General features: G+C 32.3%; 6 protein-coding genes and 1 long non-coding RNA gene across 8 annotated transcripts; 5 read left to right on the top strand and 2 right to left on the bottom strand.

Annotated features, from left to right (window-relative positions):
- Positions 1-3,463: 3,463 nt before the first annotated feature.
- LOC131597199 (uncharacterized) lies at positions 3,464-4,174 on the bottom strand. The gene has a single exon (XM_058869912.1). The coding sequence runs from the start codon at positions 4,172-4,174 to the stop codon at positions 3,464-3,466; it is 711 nt and encodes a 236-aa protein (XP_058725895.1).
- An 8,258-nt stretch (positions 4,175-12,432) lies between these two features.
- LOC131624151 (uncharacterized) lies at positions 12,433-13,850 on the top strand. Of its 2 annotated transcripts, none has more exons than XR_009290474.1 (6): positions 12,433-12,539; positions 12,691-12,788; positions 13,047-13,128; positions 13,230-13,325; positions 13,420-13,519; positions 13,640-13,850. It is a non-coding gene; the product is annotated as an uncharacterized LOC131624151 (long non-coding RNA). The 2 variants fall into 2 exon arrangements; XR_009290478.1 differs by having other exon boundaries at positions 12,437-12,539; positions 12,684-12,788.
- A 793-nt stretch (positions 13,851-14,643) lies between these two features.
- LOC131624141 (uncharacterized) lies at positions 14,644-15,925 on the top strand. The gene is made up of 5 exons (XM_058895121.1): positions 14,644-14,941; positions 15,200-15,281; positions 15,381-15,476; positions 15,571-15,670; positions 15,791-15,925. The coding sequence occupies exons 1-4, from the start codon at positions 14,865-14,867 to the stop codon at positions 15,667-15,669; spliced, it is 354 nt and encodes a 117-aa protein (XP_058751104.1). The 5' UTR covers positions 14,644-14,864; the 3' UTR covers position 15,670; positions 15,791-15,925.
- A 1,075-nt stretch (positions 15,926-17,000) lies between these two features.
- On the top strand, positions 17,001-18,041 carry LOC131624133 (uncharacterized). The gene is made up of 5 exons (XM_058895114.1): positions 17,001-17,092; positions 17,351-17,432; positions 17,532-17,627; positions 17,722-17,821; positions 17,942-18,041. The coding sequence occupies exons 1-4, from the start codon at positions 17,016-17,018 to the stop codon at positions 17,818-17,820; spliced, it is 354 nt and encodes a 117-aa protein (XP_058751097.1). The 5' UTR covers positions 17,001-17,015; the 3' UTR covers position 17,821; positions 17,942-18,041.
- Positions 18,042-19,047: 1,006 nt separating this feature from the next.
- Positions 19,048-20,156, top strand: LOC131624125 (uncharacterized). Its single transcript, XM_058895107.1, has 5 exons — positions 19,048-19,243; positions 19,502-19,583; positions 19,683-19,778; positions 19,873-19,972; positions 20,093-20,156. Exons 1-4 carry the CDS (start codon positions 19,167-19,169, stop codon positions 19,969-19,971), a joined length of 354 nt encoding a protein of 117 aa, XP_058751090.1. The 5' UTR covers positions 19,048-19,166; the 3' UTR covers position 19,972; positions 20,093-20,156.
- A 1,055-nt stretch (positions 20,157-21,211) lies between these two features.
- LOC131624114 (uncharacterized) lies at positions 21,212-22,453 on the top strand. Its single transcript, XM_058895101.1, has 5 exons — positions 21,212-21,394; positions 21,653-21,734; positions 21,834-21,929; positions 22,024-22,123; positions 22,244-22,453. The coding sequence occupies exons 1-4, from the start codon at positions 21,318-21,320 to the stop codon at positions 22,120-22,122; spliced, it is 354 nt and encodes a 117-aa protein (XP_058751084.1). The 5' UTR covers positions 21,212-21,317; the 3' UTR covers position 22,123; positions 22,244-22,453.
- A 377-nt stretch (positions 22,454-22,830) lies between these two features.
- LOC131597192 (uncharacterized) lies at positions 22,831-23,433 on the bottom strand. Its single transcript, XM_058869903.1, has 2 exons — positions 23,254-23,433; positions 22,831-23,196 (listed from the first exon to the last, which is right to left on the bottom strand). The coding sequence occupies exons 1-2, from the start codon at positions 23,431-23,433 to the stop codon at positions 22,831-22,833; spliced, it is 546 nt and encodes a 181-aa protein (XP_058725886.1).
- Positions 23,434-23,796: the final 363 nt, after the last annotated feature.

The following is a 23,796-nucleotide window of genomic DNA, read 5'->3' as shown; positions in this document are numbered from 1 at the left end:
CATACACTCAACTCAACTTAACAGTCAGGTTCTCAAATTATATAGTTCTTTTTTTTCTGATAAAAAATGTATAGTTTAAATATATAGTTCTTTTAAACTATACACATAATAGTATTTCCAATATTACTTTATCTTTGAAACACTTTATATGCCATTCTCACAATAAAATTTATATTTTTTGTGTAATTAAGGGTATGTGTGCAATTATATAGTTGATTAGAGTTACTCATACATGCTGACATTGGCAATACTAATACTTTAAGTTTGAAACGCGTGAAATTTCATTTTGTCACATTTCATATTTTTATATTATACAATCTCATTTCAAGTCTGCTGCAACTTCTATTATACGGTTTATTCATAATTGTCTTTTTTTTAAATAAGCAATGGAATAAAAATTATACCATCAAGAACACACTAGAAAGTGTTGGTACAAAGTAATGGTAATTTATACAAATCATAAAAATTAATCCTACGCGATGATTCCCTATTACAAACCCATCATCAAGAATATAATACAATATATTAGATATCACCTCATCAAAGCTAAAAAGGGCGTTATCAAAAATGATGGTATTTCTCATAGTCCAAATGCACCATATTGAAGCCATCCAAATTGTGTTTAGTTTAGCTTTAATGTTGGTATTTTTCACCTTGTCTTGGATACACCCAAAGCTCTTGAACTCTTCAAGAGAAAGATCAACTTCATTACCCAACCAAATAAAAATTATATTCCATACCACATTTGAAACGTGGCATTGATAGAAAAAGTGCTCCAAAGATTCCGGATGATTAGAGCAAAAAGAACAATCAATGGAAGTAAAATTAGACACACCTCTATTGGCTAGGAGAACTTTTAGCGGTAGTCTATTGATGAAAAATCTCCAAGAAAAGATCTTGATCTTTTCCGGGATGATTGTCTTCCAAATAACATCCAATAACTTGATGGTGGGAATTGGCCAAGCTAGATTCTTTGCATTAGACACCAAATGCGATACACTAGACACCGAGAAAGTTCCGGTAGAGGTTAGTTTCCATTGGAATTCATCTGTTGCCGAATTTTCCGACACGACTCTATCTAGAAGCGCCTTTAAATCCCTCAATTCATTATCAAAAACCGAGCCCATACCAAGAATATTAAAGGTAGAATTGTTCAGAATCGGAGGAATCAAAAGATCAATAACAAAAATAGCTTCCAAGTTCCAAGAAATGTCACCGTTGTTCCAATTGATAAGGTCACCCACCGCACATAATTTATTGTTTGTCCGATCAAACAAATACGGAAAAGAAGCTCGAAGTGTTTGGTCACCCAACTAACAACTATGCCAAAAAAGAATGTTGTTACCTATCTTGAACTCATATTTTACCCAATCGGTAAAACCATCAACCTATTCATCCTCTTTGAAATCGTTAAGAATTATATCTCTCCACCATCTAGAGTCATCCCGGTTTAAAGAGTCCTTGCAAGAAGCTAACACTTTAAGTTTCGGGTTATGGTATCTCAAAAGTAAAAATCTACTCCATATTGCCTTGTCTTCCTTCAAAATGCTCCACTTCCATTTAAGAAGAAGAGATTTGTTCATTTATCCCACATCTCTTATACCTAACCCTCCTTTCCCTTTTGTCTTGCAAACATTCTCCCACTTTACATAATGAATGCATCTTGTTTTCACATTCCCACACCACAAAAAGTTGCTAAGAAGGCCTTTTATTTCATGAATAATTTTACTCGGAGCTTTATAGAAAGATAGAGTAAAAATAGGAATAGCATTAAGAACGGATCCAATAAGAGTCACCCTTCCACCAATGGATATGTTTCTACCCTTCCACTTTGATAATCTTGATTTTATGTTGTCAACCACATCCTTCCACACCCTTTTCTTATTAGCTCCTTCACCCACCCAAATACCAAGAAATTTAAACGGAAAGGATCCTTTTTTGCAAGCGAGGAAAGTTGTGGGCGATTTGAAAAACCACTCTCCTATGTGAGTTCCAAAAAGATTGCTTTTATAGAAGTTGATTTTCAATCCGGAGACAAACTCAAAACCTCTCAACAACACTTTCAAGCTCCAAAGATTATCATAAGTGGGTTCTCCTATAATGATGGTATCATCCGCAAATTGAAGAATGTCCACAAATTCGTTTTCTCCATACTTGAACGGTTTAAAGTCTCCCACCTCCTCCGATTTCTTAGTTAAAGCGGTTAATCCTTCCATAGAAAGAACGGATAAGAATGGAGATATGGGTTCACCTTGGCGTAATCCTCTTTGAACCTTGAAGTATTTCGTTGCGCTACCGTTGACCAACACGGACATGTAACTAGTAAAAATGCAAGACTCAATCCATTTCATCCATCTTTTGCCAAATCCCATTTTCACCAAAATCCACCTAAGGTAATTCTATGAAATCGATTCATACGCCTTTTCAAAATCTAATTTGAGTAATAAGCACCCATTCTTCTTCCTTTTTGCCCAATCAAGAATCTCGTTAACCATTAAGACCCCATCCATCATGCTTCTACCCGGAATAAAAGCGGTTTGATTGGAAGAGACCAACTTATCCACTACTCCTCTCATTCTTTCCTCTAACATCTTTGCAATAATCTTATAAATACTCCCCACTAAACAAATGGGACGATATTCTAACAAGTCTTGCGAATTCTTATTTTTAGGGATAAGAGCGAGAAAAGAAGAAGTAATGGATTTTACAAGAGTACCTTTGTGATAGAAGTCATTGCAAAACTTCATCAAATCTTCTTTAAGGAGGAGCCAATACCTTTTGTAAAACTCCAAAGAGAATCCGTCCGGCCCCGGGCTTTTGTTACCATCACACGACCATATAACTTCCTTCACTTCATCTTCGGAGAAAGGTTTCTCAAGGTTCAATGATTCTTCAATTGATAGAGAGTTCATTTTGATCTCGATAGGCTCCGGCCTAAAGTGGACTTCTTTAAAGAAGTTCTCGAAATGCTTGAAAGTGAACTCTTTAATTTCGTCAACCCCTTCCATTCTTCCCGCCGATGTGTCAATGGAGCAAATAGAATTCCTTCTTCTTCTTTCTTTTAGAGAATTGTGAAAGTAGTGAGTGTTGTCATCGCCTTCGGAAAGCCAAAGTTGTCTCGACTTTAATCTTAGAAGACATTATCTCTTGTTAATGTTATCCCAAAAATCCTCCGCCACTTTTATTCTTTCCAAGACCACTTCTTCCGGAACGTTACCTGCAAAATGAACAAGCACATTATCTAAAGAGTGCATCTCTTTTCCATCTTTGTCAATTTTGAGATCTATCCACCCATAGACCTTTTTTTCCACCAAGAGATCCAGTTTTTGATAACTTTCAACTTTTCAACCAAGCAATAGTCACCTTTCCCTTTGAATTCAATCTTTTTCCACTCCTCCTTCACAAAATTATCAAATTCCTCATGCTTGAACCACATATTGTTGTACTTAAAGGGTTTAGGGCCCTAATCCTTTCTATTGTCTTTCAACCAAATTGGAGCATGGTCGGACACATCCCTCTCACCAATATGTTGACCATCCACCTTACAATCTTCAACAAAACTTTCCGATAGAAGAAATCTATCTAGCCTACTCATAGCCTTGCCATTACTTTTTATCCAAGTAAACTTGCCTCCTATAGTAGGTAGATCCACCAACTCCATTTCCTCTATGAACTCATTAAAAATCATTATATCACTCCTATAACTTCGAGTTAATGTCCCAATTCTTTCTTCAGAAGAGGAGATAGAATTGAAATCTCCTCCAATACACCAAGATCCTTTAAAGTTGATGTTTTTGAACTCACGTACCTTATTCCAAGTCCTTTTTCGCGTGACTAAGTCACAAGAAGCGTAGACATTCAAAAAGTAAATAAGTTTACCTTCCTTCTCTGCACAAAGACCCAAGAAACCCTCACCTCTAAAATTGATGTTTAGAGTGAAGAAGTCCCTTTTCCACATCGTAAGAATGCCTCCCGACGCCCCGTTGGCATCCAAATGCGACCACTCAACTTGAACATCTCCCCACATATCCTTGACTACATTTAAATCTATGCCACTTAACTTTGTTTCTTGAATAAAGCAAATATCAACATCCCCTTTTGGAATGTGGTAACCGACTCTCTTCCTCTTGGCCCGGCTACCTCCTCCTCTCAAGTTTAAGGAAAAAATAATCATGGGGGTGCATGATTATTGATCCCCTTCGTCACCAACTTCCCTCTGTGTTCCCTAGATTCCATTTCCTTCAGTTTTGATATAGGATAAAATTTGTCAAAAATGTTCTTGATGCTCAACTTTACCATTGAATTCCACAGCCCCTCCGCCGCCTTGTTCAGCACTCCATTAGTTAGTCTCTTATTACAGTTTGTGATATCAGCATTAGAGATTGAGGAATGTGGAGAAGCTTGTTCTGTTTGGAATGTGGAGAAGCTCCCTTCAGGATTGATTCCTTCCCATCTTGGAGGCGAATCTCTACAAGGTAAATGAAATCTTCTGCTTGGTCCCCTAGGTCCAACACCTCTCTTATCTTTTTCCAAGCTTTTTTTGAATTTTTCACCCTTTGACAATGATCATCAAAATATAAATTTTGTTTTCCTTTGATACTCCCTTCCTTCTTATTTTTAATTTTGACCACTTTCTTAATTGGCACTGCAAATTTTTTTGTGATTTTTGTGCTGTTTTTGGATATTTGGCTCTGCCCGAAAATGCATGCAGAACCTTCCTCCTTAGAATTCTTAACGTCCCTCTCTTCTTGGCCCACGTGGGTGACATTGTGGCCCACCTCCTCTAATATTGTGTAAAAGATTGGGACTTCTAAAAAGTTATCTAAGTTTGTCATTTCCGTGTCAACTATGGGGTCCACGTCCACTATTTTGACTTTCTCCAATGTATTACCACGTTCTCTCTCCGTGACCTCTTCATGATGCTTCACCACCGCCAACTCTTCATGTTTAGAAGGAGAATTAGTAAAAGAATTATTCAGAACGAATAGTCCAGCAGGCCCCACCATCTCTACTTTCTTGTTTGTATTACTCTTCACGCAAACCAGTTGTTGCTCTTCCCCTACTCTACTTAACGTGTTCATAGAAATAACATATGAATAGTTGTGTAGATCTGAAAAAGTTGTTTGATTTATCCCCTAAATACTCTTTGCAATTAATGTTTGTTTCATTTCCAAACCCCTTCCGTGTACCATCGTTCTCAACTTTCTGGGTAACCGCTCCCTTGTCAACAATTTATGTTGCTTTGTTTTTCTTAACTAAAATGGTATGTTTTACCATCAAAGGGGTGGAGAAAAGTATTAATGGCGGCGAGAAAACTCAAACTGCGTCGAGCAAGCTCTTGCGACACCTACGTGATGGGTCCTGACTGGTGTGGGTGTGGGATAAGAAAGAGAAGCTTGTTTTTCTTTAATTATGTTTCTTTAATTGTACATGTGTCATTGTTTGGCCCATTTGATTGATCCCACAGCCTGAACTATTGGAAAGGCACCATACCTTTTCCGCCTTAAAAATAGTCAATATTGACCCATAACGGTACATGTGTACATAATCAATACTTTGCATCGTCCGTTATCGTCTGTACCCGAGATTCCCTTATCTGTCCGTTTTTATCATCTGTGTTGTGTTGCTTTTTTACGCCTGTATCATTATATCTGGTTGTTATTCTGTTATAGTGGTTGGTGTAGGGGTTGCATGTGGAGTTTATGGTTAGTCTGTTTGTATCAGTGGGTGCAGTTCTGTGTTTGTTTGTGTTGCATCTTTGGCTTGTTCTGTTACTACAATGTATTGTTATTATTCCAAATCATAAGTGTTTTTTCAAGTATTTGTTTAGAAGGTATTAAGTTGAATTAAACTTGGCTAAATAAATTAGCACCATCAAAATGGTCATACTCGTTGATATTCATTAATTAGGAGATAAAATTATGAACTATTTTTTTTTATAAAAGTTACTTTTTGTTTTTACTGACACCATAGACTCCTAACGTATATGTAGAGCACCCTTCCATTAGTGGCATTAAATCAATGTTTTTATAAAAATTGCCTATATTTTTATTTCATTTAATTGCCTTCACCTATATTTTTTATTTGAATAAATTGCCTAAACTCTATTATTTCATTTAATTTATTTACATATGTGTAGGAGGAGTACCAGAGGTTGAAGGTGGAGTTTTTAGCTAAACATCTTGAGTTAGGTGGTCCACGGGGGCGACATCCTCTTGATCTAGCTATTGATCAATATTTGTGGTTGAAAGCAAGTTAGGGAAATAATAGAAATGAAAAAATTTATGCTACTGGACCTTTAGCTGTCAACTACACAAAAGGGGATAAGTGTTCTTTGTAACACCCTCAATTCTATACTAAACAAATAAGGCATATATTTGCGTAAATCAGAGTAAAGAAGCATGCATCTCACGAGGGCGTTACACACATTTCAAAATAGAACAAATATTTTATTTTTTAAACATCCAATGGTCATTTCCAAATAACACGAGATTTTAAAACAACATGCAAACCTCAGCGGAATAATCATCTCATCAAATAAATGGTAAAATAGGATGATTCCCATACATCATCCACCATGTCTCAACATCTTGACTCAAGGCCACACATTAACCAAAATAACATATTCAAATACGAATACAATATGAGTAAACAAATATCTCATAATATCGAGTCATAAAAACATAAAACCCAACTCCCATGTGTTACATATGACCAGAGCACAAGTGACTACTTAGTCACGACACCCTACTAGAGATCTAAATCTCGACGCTAAGTCTCCTTCGAAGCGTCACTATCCACGAAACCTGCACGTTACCAACAAAGGATAACACTCAAACAGAAGGGTGAGAATTCAACTTCTTGTAGAAAACATAATAATGGGAAATGTAAAATACAATAAGAATACATTTCAAGAATTCATCACTCTCCCCATAAACATGCATCATATGCAATTAATCAAGATTCACATGGTCATGTCATACAACATAGCTCATTCAATTCTAAGTGATCAAACATGATTCACATATCCACATATATATACATATATCATTAATACATATAAATTCACATCTATATCACATGTGTTCCAAATCACATATATCACATTCATAACACAACAACAATTCATATCAAATGAATCACCAAATCCACATATATGCATATCTATCAACATCATTCCACACAATTCATGTCACATAAATCACACCAACAATAACATTTCACACCGACACGTGCGACTCAAGTGTGACTCTATGCGATATGCATGTGGATCCCTCCGTTATCATTTTCGGTCATGCCGATTGTCATTCTCTCTAGACTAGATAACCACCTCAAAGCCCCATACTCGTTAAGCTTTCAAACCCCATACTCGTTAGGTTTGGGACAAGTAAATAACCTTCGCGAGATTACCCAACATTGCCATTTTCAAAGACTCATGCTTGTGTACGTGTGCAACAAAATAATACTCATGCATTTAAGACGATCTCTCTATCTCTTAAACTAAGCAATCACATCTTTACAACTTTACACAACATTACACAACATGACTTCTCTTCCAAACAATGCATCAACTAACACACATCAATCAATCACATGTATTCAAGTCTAGCATTATCATTTATTCAATCCACATCTCGATACATACACATTTAAATGATCATCATCAACAAGATACATTCAAATAGTACATATAAATACATATATTCATTCCAACATATCATGGATATCATATCACTTAACACATCTATTAATATTAACCACAAGTCATTAATTCATAATGCACACATAAGTAATCACATGTTATCCATATATTAACACCCAATTTAAACTATTCCACATCAACTAGCATTTAGAAATCAATCACATAATTCACGGTTATTATATCACATAATACATCCATGAACATTGATCATGCACAATTCATCCATAACATACACATATAGGTAAATGTTATTCCCAGTTATCATCATAATTAATTAATGAAGTGCCAATCTATTCTATTCTATCATATAGACAATTATTTAAGCTTCAATATGCTTCAAACGGCACCTAAAAAGGAGTTACGGATCAAAAGTTATGACATTTCAAAGTTTGGAAAATTCTGCATACAGCAGGGTTCGCGGCGCCAAAAAAGTTCGCGGCGCGAACTGAGTGAATTAAATCTTCCTGAGTTTCTGCCAAGCAGTTCGCGGCGCCAATAAAGTTCGCGGCGTGAACAGGCGATTTTAGAAAATCTCAAATCACAGAAAACAGCATACGAATTTCATCCCAAACCCCCTAAACCCGACCAAATCAAGTTGAAAAACACCAACCATCACGAACAACAATAGAATACATGTTATAACCACAAATATAACACATATTATGGATCTTCTAACATCATAACATCATCAAACATCAATTAAAACACATTTCAAATCATAAATTCATGCATTTGTTCATAAACCCTAACTTTTCTATGTTTCCATGAAATGGTAAAGATAAAGAGATAATCACAACAACACACATTACCCAATCATAGATTCTACAAGAACTTGTATTCAAACCCTTACCTCTTGAATTTCTCCTTCTAACTTCAAGAAATCTACAATTCCTCTCCTCTTGTCCTATCTCCTCTCTTCTCTTCTTTTCCCCAAATTGTGTTATCTCTAAAACCCTAGTTTTCTCTTCTTACTATCTTTCTCTTAATGGGCTTAGTTATGTTATTACCCACCCATCCAATTATTAATTAGGCCCAATAGATAGTATACTACTAATAACCTAATTAAATCATAAAACACAAATATGCATATGATTAGATATTTCATTTAACTAGTAATACCACATAATAATTAAATAAACAAATAATTAATAAAACATACAAATAAGCTAATAAATAAAATATCTAATAAAATCGGGCTGTTACATTCTTTATTTAGGAGAATTGCAGACGGGGAAGGGTCTTCACGTCCTCCGACAGTAACTCCTGAAATAATTGAAACAGTTAGACAACTAGCTCAGAGTGAAGCAGTGTGTGAAAATGAAACATTGAGAAAAAAAAAGATGGAGTTGGAGGAAGCATTGAGACTTTCACAAGAGAAAATAATGCTTACACCAACAACAAATTCAACAACAAGTGCAACAACAAATACAACAACAAATGCAACAACAAATGCAACAATAAATACAACAAATGCAACAATTATTTCAACAACAATATGGTGGTGGTGGATTTGGAGCAGTTGGTAACCAAGGAGTGGTAGACGAGAATGATGAAGAAAACGAAAATAACGCGGACGTCTCAGATCCAGAGTGAATATTATTTTGAATTTAAATATTTTGGATTAATTATGAATTTCTTTATATTAAGTATGATTTTCTTTATATTAATGAGTATGAATTTAAATATTTAGAATTTATTATAAATTTAGTATTTTAAATTTTTTTAATTTAAATGATTTATTATATTTATATTTTTCTAAATATTAATTTTAATATTTAGAATAATATAAATATATATATTTTTTATTATATACGTTACTGTTTGCGTTGTGCATTTAACATGGTATCTCAAAATATTTGTCAGGTGAATTTCACCATGCAAGTTTTTGAATATTCAAATTTTGCTAGGTGAATGTCACATGGAACGTAGTTGTCTGTAACTATTGGAAAGTGTGTTTACGGAGTGCTTTAAACTTGGCAAAGTTTCGGGGTGCGAATCCCCTTGCAAAAAGTTGCAACTAACGTTTTTGCAGGGTGAGCGTATCACCTCGTAACTGGTGCATTGTAGGGTGATATTTGCATTTGCATGGTGGTTTTCACCTGACAAACTTGAGTTTTTTTTTGTAGTGGAAAAACTTTGAATTGGCATGGTTTAATGTGTTACTTAAATATGAGTGGTTCGTGAGTGAGTTGTTTAGAGTTATGAATGCAACGTTGGTTGATGCAATGTTTGAATTAGGAACTAGTTCATGTTATAGCAGCCTTAGGTAAATGGATGGTTTATTTGAACTATGGCTGGTGGATTGATTATATATGCAAACTTGTAGCATGACATGTTTGTACTGATTATTATCTTATCTTGTACAGGAAGATTATATGTCTCGTTTGATACAAGCCACACAAAATGATAATAATATGGATGGGTCAGAAAAGCTACAATTATGGAAAGAAGTTGCCGGCGGTAAGTCACAAGGCCGGTGTTACGGAACTGCCCGAATGGCAGTTAACGTGCAATATGGAGTGTCTTACGTGACATAAGTGACCGTTTCAAACCCGAATAGAGAAGCGGATAGCAGAGCCATTGAGACGGCTAAAGCCGAGGCTTCTAAAGCACGTAGAGGTTGCATTAGCTAATGCTCGTGCAGATAAAGCTATAGTTAAGACAACAAATTTGAAAAGACAATTTGAAGAATTTATGTACAAACAACCCAAAGGATCCTACAAAGAGCTACCATAAAAATCATGTATCTCATAAGTAAATGAGCAACATTCTCCCGAGGACTTGCTTCATTATTATAGAACTATTTTCTCCATGACACTTGGTTGTCGATGATGCTCCAAAAGACTTTTCTAAAATCTTCCAAGCTTCTTTTGCATATTTTACATAACTAAATTTTTTAAAATTATCTCGACTCAGACATTGATGAATTATAAAGAGAGCCCTATAATTCTTCTTCTCCAATTCTTATGTGCAGCTTTTTGTTCATCCATTGCGTTTTCTGCAACTGGTGCTACCACTTCTTTCCCAACATCCCAAATATCTTGATAACAGAAAACACTCTTCATTTACTTGTACCAATTCTCATAGTTATCAACTAATAATATTAAAATTTTATTTTTCTTATTTATTTTTAGAATTTTGGAATTTTAGTTTGAAGTCCAATGTATTTTGATTAAATCTCTCAAACTTATAATCTTTAATTAATTAAAAATTTGGGTCAATTCAAGTTTTAAATTTATTTTCAATTTGATTTAATTTTTTTAAAAAGAGAAATAATAAATTTAAAGTAATCATTCTTAAATACAGTCGATTAAATAATAGACTTAAATGTATTTTTGGTCCCCCTAATTATAAGTTTTGTAAGTTTTAGTCCCTCCGTTTTAAAACCTGTTTTTTGGTCCTGAACTTTACTTCTTTGGGAATTTTCATGGTCCCCTCCATATGACAATCTCATTAATGACGTGGCATAGATATAGGAGAGCCACATCATATTTAATAAATATTTTAATTCAAAGTATTTATTTTAGTTTTAAGAAACAATTTTAATTCAAATAATAATTTTAAAATGGTTTTTTAATACAAACCTAGAAACTCATGAACATAACCTAGTTCCTCTTTTGAAACCAACAAGCCGCAAGTTGTCTTCTTCTTCTTCCTTAAAATCAAACGAGAAAGTCCTTCAAACCTTAAACTATTCGTAATATTTGTTTGTTACTTTCCAAATTTCAAGAGTTTATTGAACTATATTTAATTTGTTTTTTTTTCGTATGTGCTGATGACTGGGTTTTTAGTAGGATCTATAAGAAGAAACACATGGGAAAAACATCCCTGCAAAAACGAGGACTATTCAACACTTCAATTTAATGATTCTACAGTAGTAAATAAGGATGGACAAGAAAGATTGAACGTGAACCTTATAAAGAGTTGTTCACTTACTTATCTTTTGGATATGAATTACTTTACTCTAATCTTATTTGGTGGTTCAACCTTTGATTTTCAAATCAATAATTCAAATATTGGGGTAGCTCTTTTTGTAAAACCTCAACAAGTTGAAATTAACCATTATGAAGTAGATTCACAAAGTAGCATCACAAATCAATCATTATTTGAGTCGGCTTGCTGGTTTTTGTGTTTGATTTTAAAAGAGGAACTAGGGTTCATGTTCATGTATTCCTTGGTTTATATTAAAAAGTTTTTTAAAAATTTTATTTTAATTAAAATTGCTTTTTAAAACTAAAATAAAATATTTTAAATTAAAATATTCATTAAATATGATGTGGAGGTACTGTATCTATGCCACGTCATTAATGAGATTGCCAAATGGAGGGAGACCGTGGAAATCCCATAAGAAGTAAAATTTAGGGACCAAAAAACTGATTTTTAAAATAGAGAGACTAAAACTTAAAAAAACTTTAAATTAGGGGGACCAAAAGTGAATTTAAGCCTAAATAATATTAGCTTATTTTTAAATATAATAAATAGATTAATAATTTATTTTAATATATTTTGTATGCATTTAAAAATATCAAAATACTTTTTTATAGTTTGTTATAAAAAAAACAGTGACATTTATGTATTAATTTGGAAACATGAAATGAATCGAAACAACAAAAATAAAATAAAAACAAATTCTTATCTATCCATTTAAAAAAGGTTGTGTAACTTTACCGTACATAGTGAATGAGTGAGTTAAATTAACCAATGAAACACAATTAAACTCAACCAGAGAAGCTAGTTGTACAACACAACCAAATAAACCCAACAATAGATTCTAGATCTAAGCTCTCCCCACTTACTTCTCTGCATAATTCACTCCTTCATTTATTTCCATGTAAAGGTAATCTTTCATCTATGATCTATTCTTTCTCTTCCAATATTTTATTTACGAGAAATTGATCCACAATTTCCGGTGATCTTTAGTTTGTTCTTAAAGGCTGATTTTCTTTTTCATTATTGACACATTCACTAACATGTGTTGAAGATTTCAGGCGGTAGAAACTTGTAGGAGGATGGCATGTGATTATTTTAACAAGATTCAAGAAATCACAATTATATCAACTATGATTTCCTTGATGAAACATATAAGGTATGCTGTCTATAGTATAGAAAATATTTTTAAGGAGTTTGTTTTATTTGACCTCGAATGTTATAATAGGAATCATAATTCTCTAATATTAGCTTAGCAGTTCTATATCTATCATATAAAAAAAATTTATACTCTGAAAATTACTTCAACACTCTTTCGGCTCTTAAGTTAGTCTGTCTATAGATTGTACTTGACTATAGTGTATTTAAGATAATTTTGGTGTTGACAATCTAAAAAGTCGTTTATATTTTATTATAGCGTTCTACAAGCTTTTCGATCACAAAGAGATATTCAAGTACCAAAGAGTAGAGCCAACAACATTACGTGGATCAGAGTGCAAGTATATTTTCACAATTTTAATTATATTAGTGATGATACTTGATAAAACAAGTTAAGGGATATTTCCTGATATATATATCTGTATTTTCTTTCCATGTGTAGTGTCCTCCTCAGCGTAATGGTATAGATTGCGGTTATTTCATCTTGAGGTTTATGAAAGAAACTCTTCTTTTGGATCGAATAGAGATTCCATCCACGGTATGGATTTCTAACTTAGGAATTATTTTAATATTTCTCATAAAATGGCATAGTATTTTAACTAAATCACATACTATGTTATATTATTATGTAGTACTTTGAAGAATTCAAGTGTGCTCATTACTCAAAAGATCAATTGGATGAACTTATGGAAGAATGGTGTCAATTCATTATGGAGTTGAGAATTTTATAAGGTATATTGTCTTTCTTTCATTGATGAGAATTTTGAATATAGCTTTCGAGTTTTGAGTATAAATTCGAATAAAATTTTGTTTTATCATGGTATGAATTTTGATCTTTTGGTTTTGTTTCAGGTTATAGGTGCAGCTGTAGAAGATAGAGCTAACAAGTTCATTGTTGTTGTTTTTTAGAAATTCTCGAAGATAGTAATATGTAGATTTAACATAAATTTAGCATTTTAGAATTTTCTAGTAGTATCATCAATTTTCAAGTTGTTGTTGTATATATCATCTATTATATATATTTAAATTTTTTGTATATGCAAATTTGGTGCATAATTATTGGATTGAAGCTACCAAATTTGGTGCAAAATGTGGTGAAAATTTGGTGTAAAATATGGTGAAAATTTAGTGTATATATTGGATAGCACTTTCTATAAGTGAAAATAAGTCTTATATTTAAAAATTTTAGTGAACATTTGACAGCGCTAAAGAGAAAAGTGTTGTCTGGAGTGGGGAAAACGCTGCCTAAAGTGGGAAAGCGTTGCTAAAGGGGTACTTTCCAAAGCGCTTTCTAAAGTGGTGCATAAGAAAACGCTTTTAAGTCAAAGCGCTGCCTAAAGGGGACATATAGAAGCGCTTTTTTTTTAAAATAAAAGATTTTATTCATTTCAAAGAGCTATTACAAAGCAAGGCTATGAAGCCATATAAGTTGACCATATTTACATGAGAATATTAACAATGTGGTTTCTATACTTGGATTTCATCCACCCTCTATAGACTATAGAATCTATTATATTCCTAATGACACATTGAGTATCTCTATAAGACCTCTTATTACCAAAAATCATAGAGTTTCTATACATCCAAATTCCATAAAGGACTTCTGTTGTAGCAGCTTTTAATAGAGCATTTGGCCAACCTTTCCCTTTAGATTTCCTTTTAATCCAAGCCATGTCAATATTGTGATCCATCTTCATATCCAGCCACTTAAAAATCTCTTGCCAAATAGTGAATGTACCCTTACACTTGAACATTAGATGATCAAGATCTTCATCATCCTCTTTACACATATCACAAATGGTATTCTACAGCATTCCCAAATAAACCCAACAATAGATTCTAGATCTAAGCTCTCCCCACTTACTTCTCTGCATAATTCACTCCTTCATTTATTTCCATGTAAAGGTAATCTTTCATCTATGATCTATTCTTTCTCTTCCAATGTTTTATTTACGAGAAATTGATCCACAATTTCCGGTGATCTTTAGTTTGTTCTTAAAGGCTGATTTTCTTTTTCATTATTGACACATTCACTAACATGTGTTGAAGATTTCAGGCGGTAGAAACTTGTAGGAGGATGGCATGTGATTATTTTAACAAGATTCAAGAAATCACAATTATATCAACTATGATTTCCTTGATTAAACATATAAGGTATGCTGTCTATAGTATAGAAAATATTTTTAAGGAGTTTGTTTTATTTGACCTCGAATGTTATAATAGGAATCATAATTCTCTAATATTAGCTTAGCAGTTCTATATCTATCATATAAAAAAAATTTATACTCTGAAAATTACTTCAACACTCTTTCGGCTCTTAAGTTAGTCTGTCTATAGATTGTACTTGACTATAGTGTATTTAAGAAAATTTTGGTGTTGACAATCTAAAAAGTCGTTTATATTTTATTATAGCGTTCTACAAGCTTTTCGATCACAAAGAGATATTCAAGTACCAAAGAGTAGAGCCAACAACATTACGTGGATCAGAGTGCAAGTATATTTTCACAATTTTAATTATATTAGTGATGATACTTGATAAAACAAGTTAAGGGATATTTCCTGATATATATCTGTATTTTCTTTCCATGTGTAGTGTCCTCCTCAGCGTAATGGTATAGATTGCGGTTATTTCATCTTGAGGTTTATGAAAGAAACTCTTCTTTTGGATCAAATAGAGATTCCATCCACGGTATGGATTTCTAACTTTGGAATTATTTTAATATTTCTCATAAAATGGCATAGTATTTTAACTAAATCACATACTATGTTATATTATTATGTAGTACTTTGAAGAATTCAAGTGTGCTCATTACTCAAAAGATCAATTGGATGAACTTATGGAAGAATGGTGTCAATTCATTATGGAGTTGAGAATTTTATAAGGTATATTGTCTTTCTTTCATTGATGAGAATTTTGAATATAGATTTCGAGTTTTGAGTATAAATTCAAATAAAATTTTGTTTTATCATGGTATGAATTTTGATCTTTTGGTTTTGTTTCAGGTTATAGGTGCAGCTGTAGAAGATAGAGCTAACAAGTTCATTGTTGTTGTTTTTTAGAAATTCTCGAAGATAGTAATATGTAGATTTAACATAAATTTAGCATTTTAGAATTTTCTAGTAGTATCATCAATTTTCAAGTTGTTGTTGTATATATCATCTATTATATATATTTAAATTTTTTGTATATGCAAATTTGGTGCATAATTATTGGATTGAAGCTACCAAATTTGGTGCAAAATGTGGTGAAAATTTGGTGTAAAATATGGTGAAAATTTAGTGTATATATTGGATAGCACTTTCTATAAGTGAAAATAAGTCTTATATTTAAAAAATTTAGTGAACATTTGACAGCGCTAAAGAGAAAAGTGTTGTCTGGAGTGGGGAAAACGCTGCCTAAAGTGGGAAAGCGTTGCTAAAGGGGTACTTTCCAAAGCGCTTTCTAAAGTGGTGCATAAGAAAACGCTTTTAAGTCAAAGCGCTGCCTAAAGGGGACATATAGAAGCGCTTTTTTTTTAAAATAAAAGATTTTATTCATTTCAAAGAGCTATTACAAAGCAAGGCTATGAAGCCATATAAGTTGACCATATTTACATGAGAATATTAACAATGTGGTTTCTATACTTGGATTTCATCCACCCTCTATAGACTATAGAATCTATTATATTCCTAATGACACATTGAGTATCTCTATAAGACCTCTTATTACCAAAAATCATAGAGTTTCTATACATCCAAATTCCATAAAGGACTTCTGTTGTAGCAGCTTTTAATAGAGCATTTGGCCAACCTTTCCCTTTAGATTTCCTTTTAATCCAAGCCATGTCAATATTGTGATCCATCTTCATATCCAGCCACTTAAAAATCTCTTGCCAAATAGTGAATGTACCCTTACACTTGAACATTAGATGATCAAGATCTTCATCATCCTCTTTACACATATCACAAATGGTATTCTACAGCATTCCCAAATAAACCCAACAATAGATTCTAGATCTAAGCTCTCCCCACTTACTTCTCTGCATAATTCACTCCTTCATTTATTTCCATGTAAAGGTAATCTTTCATCTATGATCTATTCTTTCTCTTCCAATGTTTTATTTACGAGAAATTGATCCACAATTTCCGGTGATCTTTAGTTTGTTCTTAAAGGCTGATTTTCTTTTTCATTATTGACACATTCACTAACATGTGTTGAAGATTTTAGGCGGTAGAAACTTGTAGGAGGATGGCATGTGATTATTTTAACAAGATTCAAGAAATCACAATTATATCAACTATGATTTCCTTGATTAAACATATAAGGTATGCTGTCTATAGTATAGAAAATATTTTTAAGGAGTTTGTTTTATTTGACCTCGAATGTTATAATAGGAATCATAATTCTCTAATATTAGCTTAGCAGTTCTATATCTATCATATAAAAAAAATTTATACTCTGAAAATTACTTCAACACTCTTTCGGCTCTTAAGTTAGTCTGTCTATAGATTGTACTTGACTATAGTGTATTTAAGATAATTTTGGTGTTGACAATCTAAAAAGTCGTTTATATTTTATTATAGCGTTCTACAAGCTTTTCGATCACAAAGAGATATTCAAGTACCAAAGAGTAGAGCCAACAACATTACGTGGATCAGAGTGCAAGTATATTTTCACAATTTTAATTATATTAGTGATGATACTTGATAAAACAAGTTAAGGGATATTTCCTGATATATATCTGTATTTTCTTTCCATGTGTAGTGTCCTCCTCAGCGTAATGGTATAGATTGCGGTTATTTCATCTTGAGGTTTATGAAAGAAACTCTTCTTTTGGATCGAATAGAGATTCCATCCACGGTATGGATTTCTAACTTAGGAATTATTTTAATATTTCTCATAAAACGGCATAGTATTTTAACTAAATCACATACTATGTTATATTATTATGTAGTACTTTGAAGAATTCAAGTGTGCTCATTACTCAAAAGATCAATTGGATGAACTTATGGAAGAATGGTGTCAATTCATTATGGAGTTGAGAATTTTATAAGGTATATTGTCTTTCTTTCATTGATGAGAATTTTGAATATAGCTTTCGAGTTTTGAGTATAAATTCGAATAAAATTTTGTTTTATCATGGTATGAATTTTGATCTTTTGGTTTTGTTTCAGGTTATAGGTGCAGCTGTAGAAGATAGAGCTAACAAGTTCATTGTTGTTGTTTTTTAGAAATTCTCGAAGATAGTAATATGTAGATTTAACATAAATTTAGCATTTTAGAATTTTCAAGTAGTATCATCAATTTTCAAGTTGTTGTTGTATATATCATCTATTATATATATTTAAATTTTTTGTATATGCAAATTTGGTGCATAATTATTGGATTGAAGCTACCAAATTTGGTGCAAAATGTGGTGAAAATTTGGTGTAAAATATTGTGAAAATTTAGTGTATATATTGGATAGCACTTTCTATAAGTGAAAATAAGTCTTATATTTAAAAATTTTAGTGAACATTTGACAGCGCTAAAGAGAAAAGTGTTGTCTGGAGTGGGGAAAACGCTGCCTAAAGTGGGAAAGCGTTGCTAAAGGGGTACTTTCCAAAGCGCTTTCTAAAGTGGTGCATAAGAAAACGCTTTTAAGTCAAAGCGCTGCCTAAAGGGGACATATAGAAGCGCTTTTTTTTTAAAATAAAAGATTTTATTCATTTCAAAGAGCTATTACAAAGCAAGGCTATGAAGCCATATAAGTTGACCATATTTACATGAGAATATTAACAATGTGGTTTCTATACTTGGATTTCATCCACCCTCTATAGACTATAGAATCTATTATATTCCTAATGACACATTGAGTATCTCTATAAGACCTCTTATTACCAAAAATCATAGAGTTTCTATACATCCAAATTCCATAAAGGACTTCTGTTGTAGCAGCTTTTAATAGAGCATTTGGCCAACCTTTCCCTTTAGATTTCCTTTTAATCCAAGCCATGTCAATATTGTGATCCATCTTCATATCCAGCCACTTAAAAATCTCTTGCCAAATAGTGAATGTACCCTTACACTTGAACATTAGATGATCAAGATCTTCATCATCCTCTTTACACATATCACAAATGGTATTCTACAGCATTCCCAAATAAACCCAACAATAGATTCTAGATCTAAGCTCTCCCCACTTACTTCTCTGCATAATTCACTCCTTCATTTATTTCCATGTAAAGGTAATCTTTCATCTATGATCTATTCTTTCTCTTCCAATGTTTTATTTACGAGAAATTGATCCACAATTTCCGGTGATCTTTAGTTTGTTCTTAAAGGCTGATTTTCTTTTTCATTATTGACACATTCACTAACATGTGTTGAAGATTTCAGGCGGTAGAAACTTGTAGGAGGATGGCATGTGATTATTTTAACAAGATTCAAGAAATCACAATTATATCAACTATGATTTCCTTGATTAAACATATAAGGTATGCTGTCTATAGTATAGAAAATATTTTTAAGGAGTTTGTTTTATTTGACCTCGAATGTTATAATAGGAATCATAATTCTCTAATATTAGCTTAGCAGTTCTATATCTATCATATAAAAAAAATTTATACTCTGAAAATTACTTCAACACTCTTTCGGCTCTTAAGTTAGTCTGTCTATAGATTGTACTTGACTATAGTGTATTTAAGATAATTTTGGTGTTGACAATCTAAAAAGTCGTTTATATTTTATTATAGCGTTCTACAAGCTTTTCGATCACAAAGAGATATTCAAGTACCAAAGAGTAGAGCCAACAACATTACGTGGATCAGAGTGCAAGTATATTTTCACAATTTTAATTATATTAGTGATGATACTTGATAAAACAAGTTAAGGGATATTTCCTGATATATATCTGTATTTTCTTTCCATGTGTAGTGTCCTCCTCAGCGTAATGGTATAGATTGCGGTTATTTCATCTTGAGGTTTATGAAAGAAACTCTTCTTTTGGATCGAATAGAGATTCCATCCACGGTATGGATTTCTAACTTAGGAATTATTTTAATATTTCTCATAAAATGGCATAGTATTTTAACTAAATCACATACTATGTTATATTATTATGTAGTACTTTGAAGAATTCAAGTGTGCTCATTACTCAAAAGATCAATTGGATGAACTTATGGAAGAATGGTGTCAATTCATTATGGAGTTGAGAATTTTATAAGGTATATTGTCTTTCTTTCATTGATGAGAATTTTGAATATAGCTTTCGAGTTTTGAGTATAAATTCGAATAAAATTTTGTTTTATCATGGTATGAATTTTGATCTTTTGGTTTTGTTTCAGGTTATAGGTGCAGCTGTAGAAGATAGAGCTAACAAGTTCATTGTTGTTGTTTTTTAGAAATTCTTGAAGATAGTAATATGTAGATTTAACATAAATTTAGCATTTTAGAATTTTCTAGTAGTATCATCAATTTTCAAGTTGTTGTTGTATATATCATCTATTATATATATTTAAATTTTTTGTATATGCAAATTTGGTGCATAATTATTGGATTGAAGCTACCAAATTTGGTGCAAAATGTGGTGAAAATTTGGTGTAAAATATGGTGAAAATTTAGTGTATATATTGGATAGCACTTTCTATAAGTGAAAATAAGTCTTATATTTAAAAATTTTAGTGAACATTTGACAGCGCTAAAGAGAAAAGTGTTGTCTGGAGTGGGGAAAACGCTGCCTAAAGTGGGAAAGCGTTGCTAAAGGGGTACTTTCCAAAGCGCTTTCTAAAGTGGTGCATAAGAAAACGCTTTTAAGTCAAAGCGCTGCCTAAAGGGGACATATAGAAGCGCTTTTTTTTTAAAATAAAAGATTTTATTCATTTCAAAGAGCTATTACAAAGCAAGGCTATGAAGCCATATAAGTTGACCATATTTACATGAGAATATTAACAATGTGGTTTCTATACTTGGATTTCATCCACCCTCTATAGACTATAGAATCTATTATATTCCTAATGACACATTGAGTATCTCTATAAGACCTCTTATTACCAAAAATCATAGAGTTTCTATACATCCAAATTCCATAAAGGACTTCTGTTGTAGCAGCTTTTAATAGAGCATTTGGCCAACCTTTCCCTTTAGATTTCCTTTTAATCCAAGCCATGTCAATATTGTGATCCATCTTCATATCCAGCCACTTCAAAATCTCTTGCCAAATAGTGAATGTACCCTTACACTTGAACATTAGATGATCAAGATCTTCATCATCCTCTTTACACATATCACAAATGGTATTCTACAGCATTCCCAAATAAACCCAACAATAGATTCTAGATCTAAGCTCTCCCCACTTACTTCTCTGCATAATTCACTCCTTCATTTATTTCCATGTAAAGGTAATCTTTCATCTATGATCTATTCTTTCTCTTCCAATGTTTTATTTACGAGAAATTGATCCACAATTTCCGGTGATCTTTAGTTTGTTCTTAAAGGCTGATTTTCTTTTTCATTATTGACACATTCACTAACATGTGTTGAAGATTTCAGGCGGTAGAAACTTGTAGGAGGATGGCATGTGATTATTTTAACAAGATTCAAGAAATCACAATTATATCAACTATGATTTCCTTGATTAAACATATAAGGTATGCTGTCTATAGTATAGAAAATATTTTTAAGGAGTTTGTTTTATTTGACCTCGAATGTTATAATAGGAATCATAATTCTCTAATATTAGCTTAGCAGTTCTATATCTATCATATAAAAAAAATTTATACTCTGAAAATTACTTCAACACTCTTTCGGCTCTTAAGTTAGTCTGTCTATAGATTGTACTTGACTATAGTGTATTTAAGATAATTTTGGTGTTGACAATCTAAAAAGTCGTTTATATTTTATTATAGCGTTCTACAAGCTTTTCGATCACAAAGAGATATTCAAGTACCAAAGAGTAGAGCCAACAACATTACGTGGATCAGAGTGCAAGTATATTTTCACAATTTTAATTATATTAGTGATGATACTTGATAAAACAAGTTAAGGGATATTTCCTGATATATATCTGTATTTTCTTTCCATGTGTAGTGTCCTCCTCAGCGTAATGGTATAGATTGCGGTTATTTCATCTTGAGGTTTATGAAAGAAACTCTTCTTTTGGATCGAATAGAGATTCCATCCACGGTATGGATTTCTAACTTAGGAATTATTTTAATATTTCTCATAAAATGGCATAGTATTTTAACTAAATCACATACTATGTTATATTATTATGTAGTACTTTGAAGAATTCAAGTGTGCTCATTACTCAAAAGATCAATTGGATGAACTTATGGAAGAATGGTGTCAATTCATTATGGAGTTGAGAATTTTATAAGGTATATTGTCTTTCTTTCATTGATGAGAATTTTGAATATAGCTTTCGAGTTTTGAGTATAAATTCGAATAAAATTTTGTTTTATCATGGTATGAATTTTGATCTTTTGGTTTTGTTTCAGGTTATAGGTGCAGCTGTAGAAGATAGAGCTAACAAGTTCATTGTTGTTGTTTTTTAGAAATTCTCGAAGATAGTAATATGTAGATTTAACATAAATTTAGCATTTTAGAATTTTCTAGTAGTATCATCAATTTTCAAGTTGTTGTTGTATATATCATCTATTATATATATTTAAATTTTTTGTATATGCAAATTTGGTGCATAATTATTGGATTGAAGCTACCAAATTTGGTGCAAAATGTGGTGAAAATTTGGTGTAAAATATGGTGAAAATTTAGTGTATATATTGGATAGCACTTTCTATAAGTGAAAATAAGTCTTATATTTAAAAAATTTAGTGAACATTTGACAGCGCTAAAGAGAAAAGTGTTGTCTGGAGTGGGGAAAACGCTGCCTAAAGTGGGAAAGCGTTGCTAAAGGGGTACTTTCCAAAGCGCTTTCTAAAGTGGTGCATAAGAAAACGCTTTTAAGTCAAAGCGTTGCCTAAAGGGGACATATAGAAGCGCTTTTTTTTTAAAATAAAAGATTTTATTCATTTCAAAGAGCTATTACAAAGCAAGGCTATGAAGCCATATAAGTTGACCATATTTACATGAGAATATTAACAATGTGGTTTCTATACTTGGATTTCATCCACCCTCTATAGACTATAGAATCTATTATATTCCTAATGACACATTGAGTATCTCTATAAGACCTCTTATTACCAAAAATCATAGAGTTTCTATACATCCAAATTCCATAAAGGACTTCTGTTGTAGCAGCTTTTAATAGAGCATTTGGCCAACCTTTCCCTTTAGATTTCCTTTTAATCCAAGCCATGTCAATATTGTGATCCATCTTCATATCCAGCCACTTCAAAATCTCTTGCCAAATAGTGAATGTACCCTTACACTTGAACATTAGATGATCAAGATCTTCATCATCCTCTTTACACATATCACAAATGGTATTCTACAGCATTCCCATATTTTTCATTCTAGCTTTGGTTAGAAATCGATTTTGACAAACAAGCCAAAGGATCACTTTTGCTCTAGGCCTTGCAAAATTATGAGCCATCATATGGTACCAATCAACCCTATTATCATCCTCAATCAAGAGATTATAAACCTTCATCATGCTAAATTTCCTCTGATTCCTCATGTTGTTCCAACAATTCTCAATTCTTCCAATATCAGTTTTCCTTGCCATGATATGTTTGAGAATCCAGGTACAATTATTGCCATGACTGTCAGTCATAATAGCAGCGCTTTTTACATATAGTATAGAAAATATTTTTAAGGAGTTTGTTTTATTTGACCTTGAAAGCTATAATAGGAATAAAAATTCTCTAATATCAGCTTAGTAGTTCTATATCTATCATATAAGAACATTTTATACTCTGAAAATTACTCCAACACTCTTTTGGCTTCCTAAGCTAGTCTGTCTTTAGATTGTACTTGACCATAGTTATCTAAGATAATTTTGGTGTTGACAATCTAAAGTTTCTCATGTACCAAGAGAAAAATGTAACACAACCAGCATCTACATTTCATTTATATAATTGCAAATCAC

The sequence above is a fragment of the Vicia villosa genome, linkage group LG1, assembly GCF_029867415.1.
Source record: "Vicia villosa cultivar HV-30 ecotype Madison, WI linkage group LG1, Vvil1.0, whole genome shotgun sequence".
NCBI classification, from domain to species: Eukaryota; Viridiplantae; Streptophyta; class Magnoliopsida; order Fabales; family Fabaceae; genus Vicia; species Vicia villosa.
The sequence above is the reverse complement of the archived record's forward strand: the minus strand, read 5'-3'. Positions and strand labels throughout refer to the sequence as shown.

What these genes read in the sequence shown, in the direction of transcription:
- LOC131597199 (XM_058869912.1), bottom strand. Translation starts at nt 4,174, where the DNA reads ATGATTATTTTTTCCTTAAACTTGAGAGGAGGAGGTAGCCGGGCCAAG.
- LOC131624141 (XM_058895121.1), top strand. Translation starts at nt 14,865, where the DNA reads ATGGCATGTGATTATTTTAACAAGATTCAAGAAATCACAATTATATCA. An exon ending in TTACGTGGATCAGAGTGCAA is followed by an intron (nt 15,282 to 15,380) that starts GTATATTTTCAC and finishes TTCCATGTGTAG; the next exon opens with TGTCCTCCTCAGCGTAATGG. An exon ending in AAATAGAGATTCCATCCACG is followed by an intron (nt 15,477 to 15,570) that starts GTATGGATTTCT and finishes ATTATTATGTAG; the next exon opens with TACTTTGAAGAATTCAAGTG.
- LOC131624133 (XM_058895114.1), top strand. Translation starts at nt 17,016, where the DNA reads ATGGCATGTGATTATTTTAACAAGATTCAAGAAATCACAATTATATCA. An exon ending in TCCTTGATTAAACATATAAG is followed by an intron (nt 17,093 to 17,350) that starts GTATGCTGTCTA and finishes ATTTTATTATAG; the next exon opens with CGTTCTACAAGCTTTTCGAT. An exon ending in GAATAGAGATTCCATCCACG is followed by an intron (nt 17,628 to 17,721) that starts GTATGGATTTCT and finishes ATTATTATGTAG; the next exon opens with TACTTTGAAGAATTCAAGTG.
- LOC131624125 (XM_058895107.1), top strand. Translation starts at nt 19,167, where the DNA reads ATGGCATGTGATTATTTTAACAAGATTCAAGAAATCACAATTATATCA. An exon ending in TCCTTGATTAAACATATAAG is followed by an intron (nt 19,244 to 19,501) that starts GTATGCTGTCTA and finishes ATTTTATTATAG; the next exon opens with CGTTCTACAAGCTTTTCGAT. An exon ending in GAATAGAGATTCCATCCACG is followed by an intron (nt 19,779 to 19,872) that starts GTATGGATTTCT and finishes ATTATTATGTAG; the next exon opens with TACTTTGAAGAATTCAAGTG.
- LOC131624114 (XM_058895101.1), top strand. Translation starts at nt 21,318, where the DNA reads ATGGCATGTGATTATTTTAACAAGATTCAAGAAATCACAATTATATCA. An exon ending in TCCTTGATTAAACATATAAG is followed by an intron (nt 21,395 to 21,652) that starts GTATGCTGTCTA and finishes ATTTTATTATAG; the next exon opens with CGTTCTACAAGCTTTTCGAT. An exon ending in TTACGTGGATCAGAGTGCAA is followed by an intron (nt 21,735 to 21,833) that starts GTATATTTTCAC and finishes TTCCATGTGTAG; the next exon opens with TGTCCTCCTCAGCGTAATGG.
- LOC131597192 (XM_058869903.1), bottom strand. Translation starts at nt 23,433, where the DNA reads ATGGCAAGGAAAACTGATATTGGAAGAATTGAGAATTGTTGGAACAAC. An exon ending in CAAAAGTGATCCTTTGGCTT is followed by an intron (nt 23,197 to 23,253) that starts GTTTGTCAAAAT and finishes GGAATGCTGTAG; the next exon opens with AATACCATTTGTGATATGTG.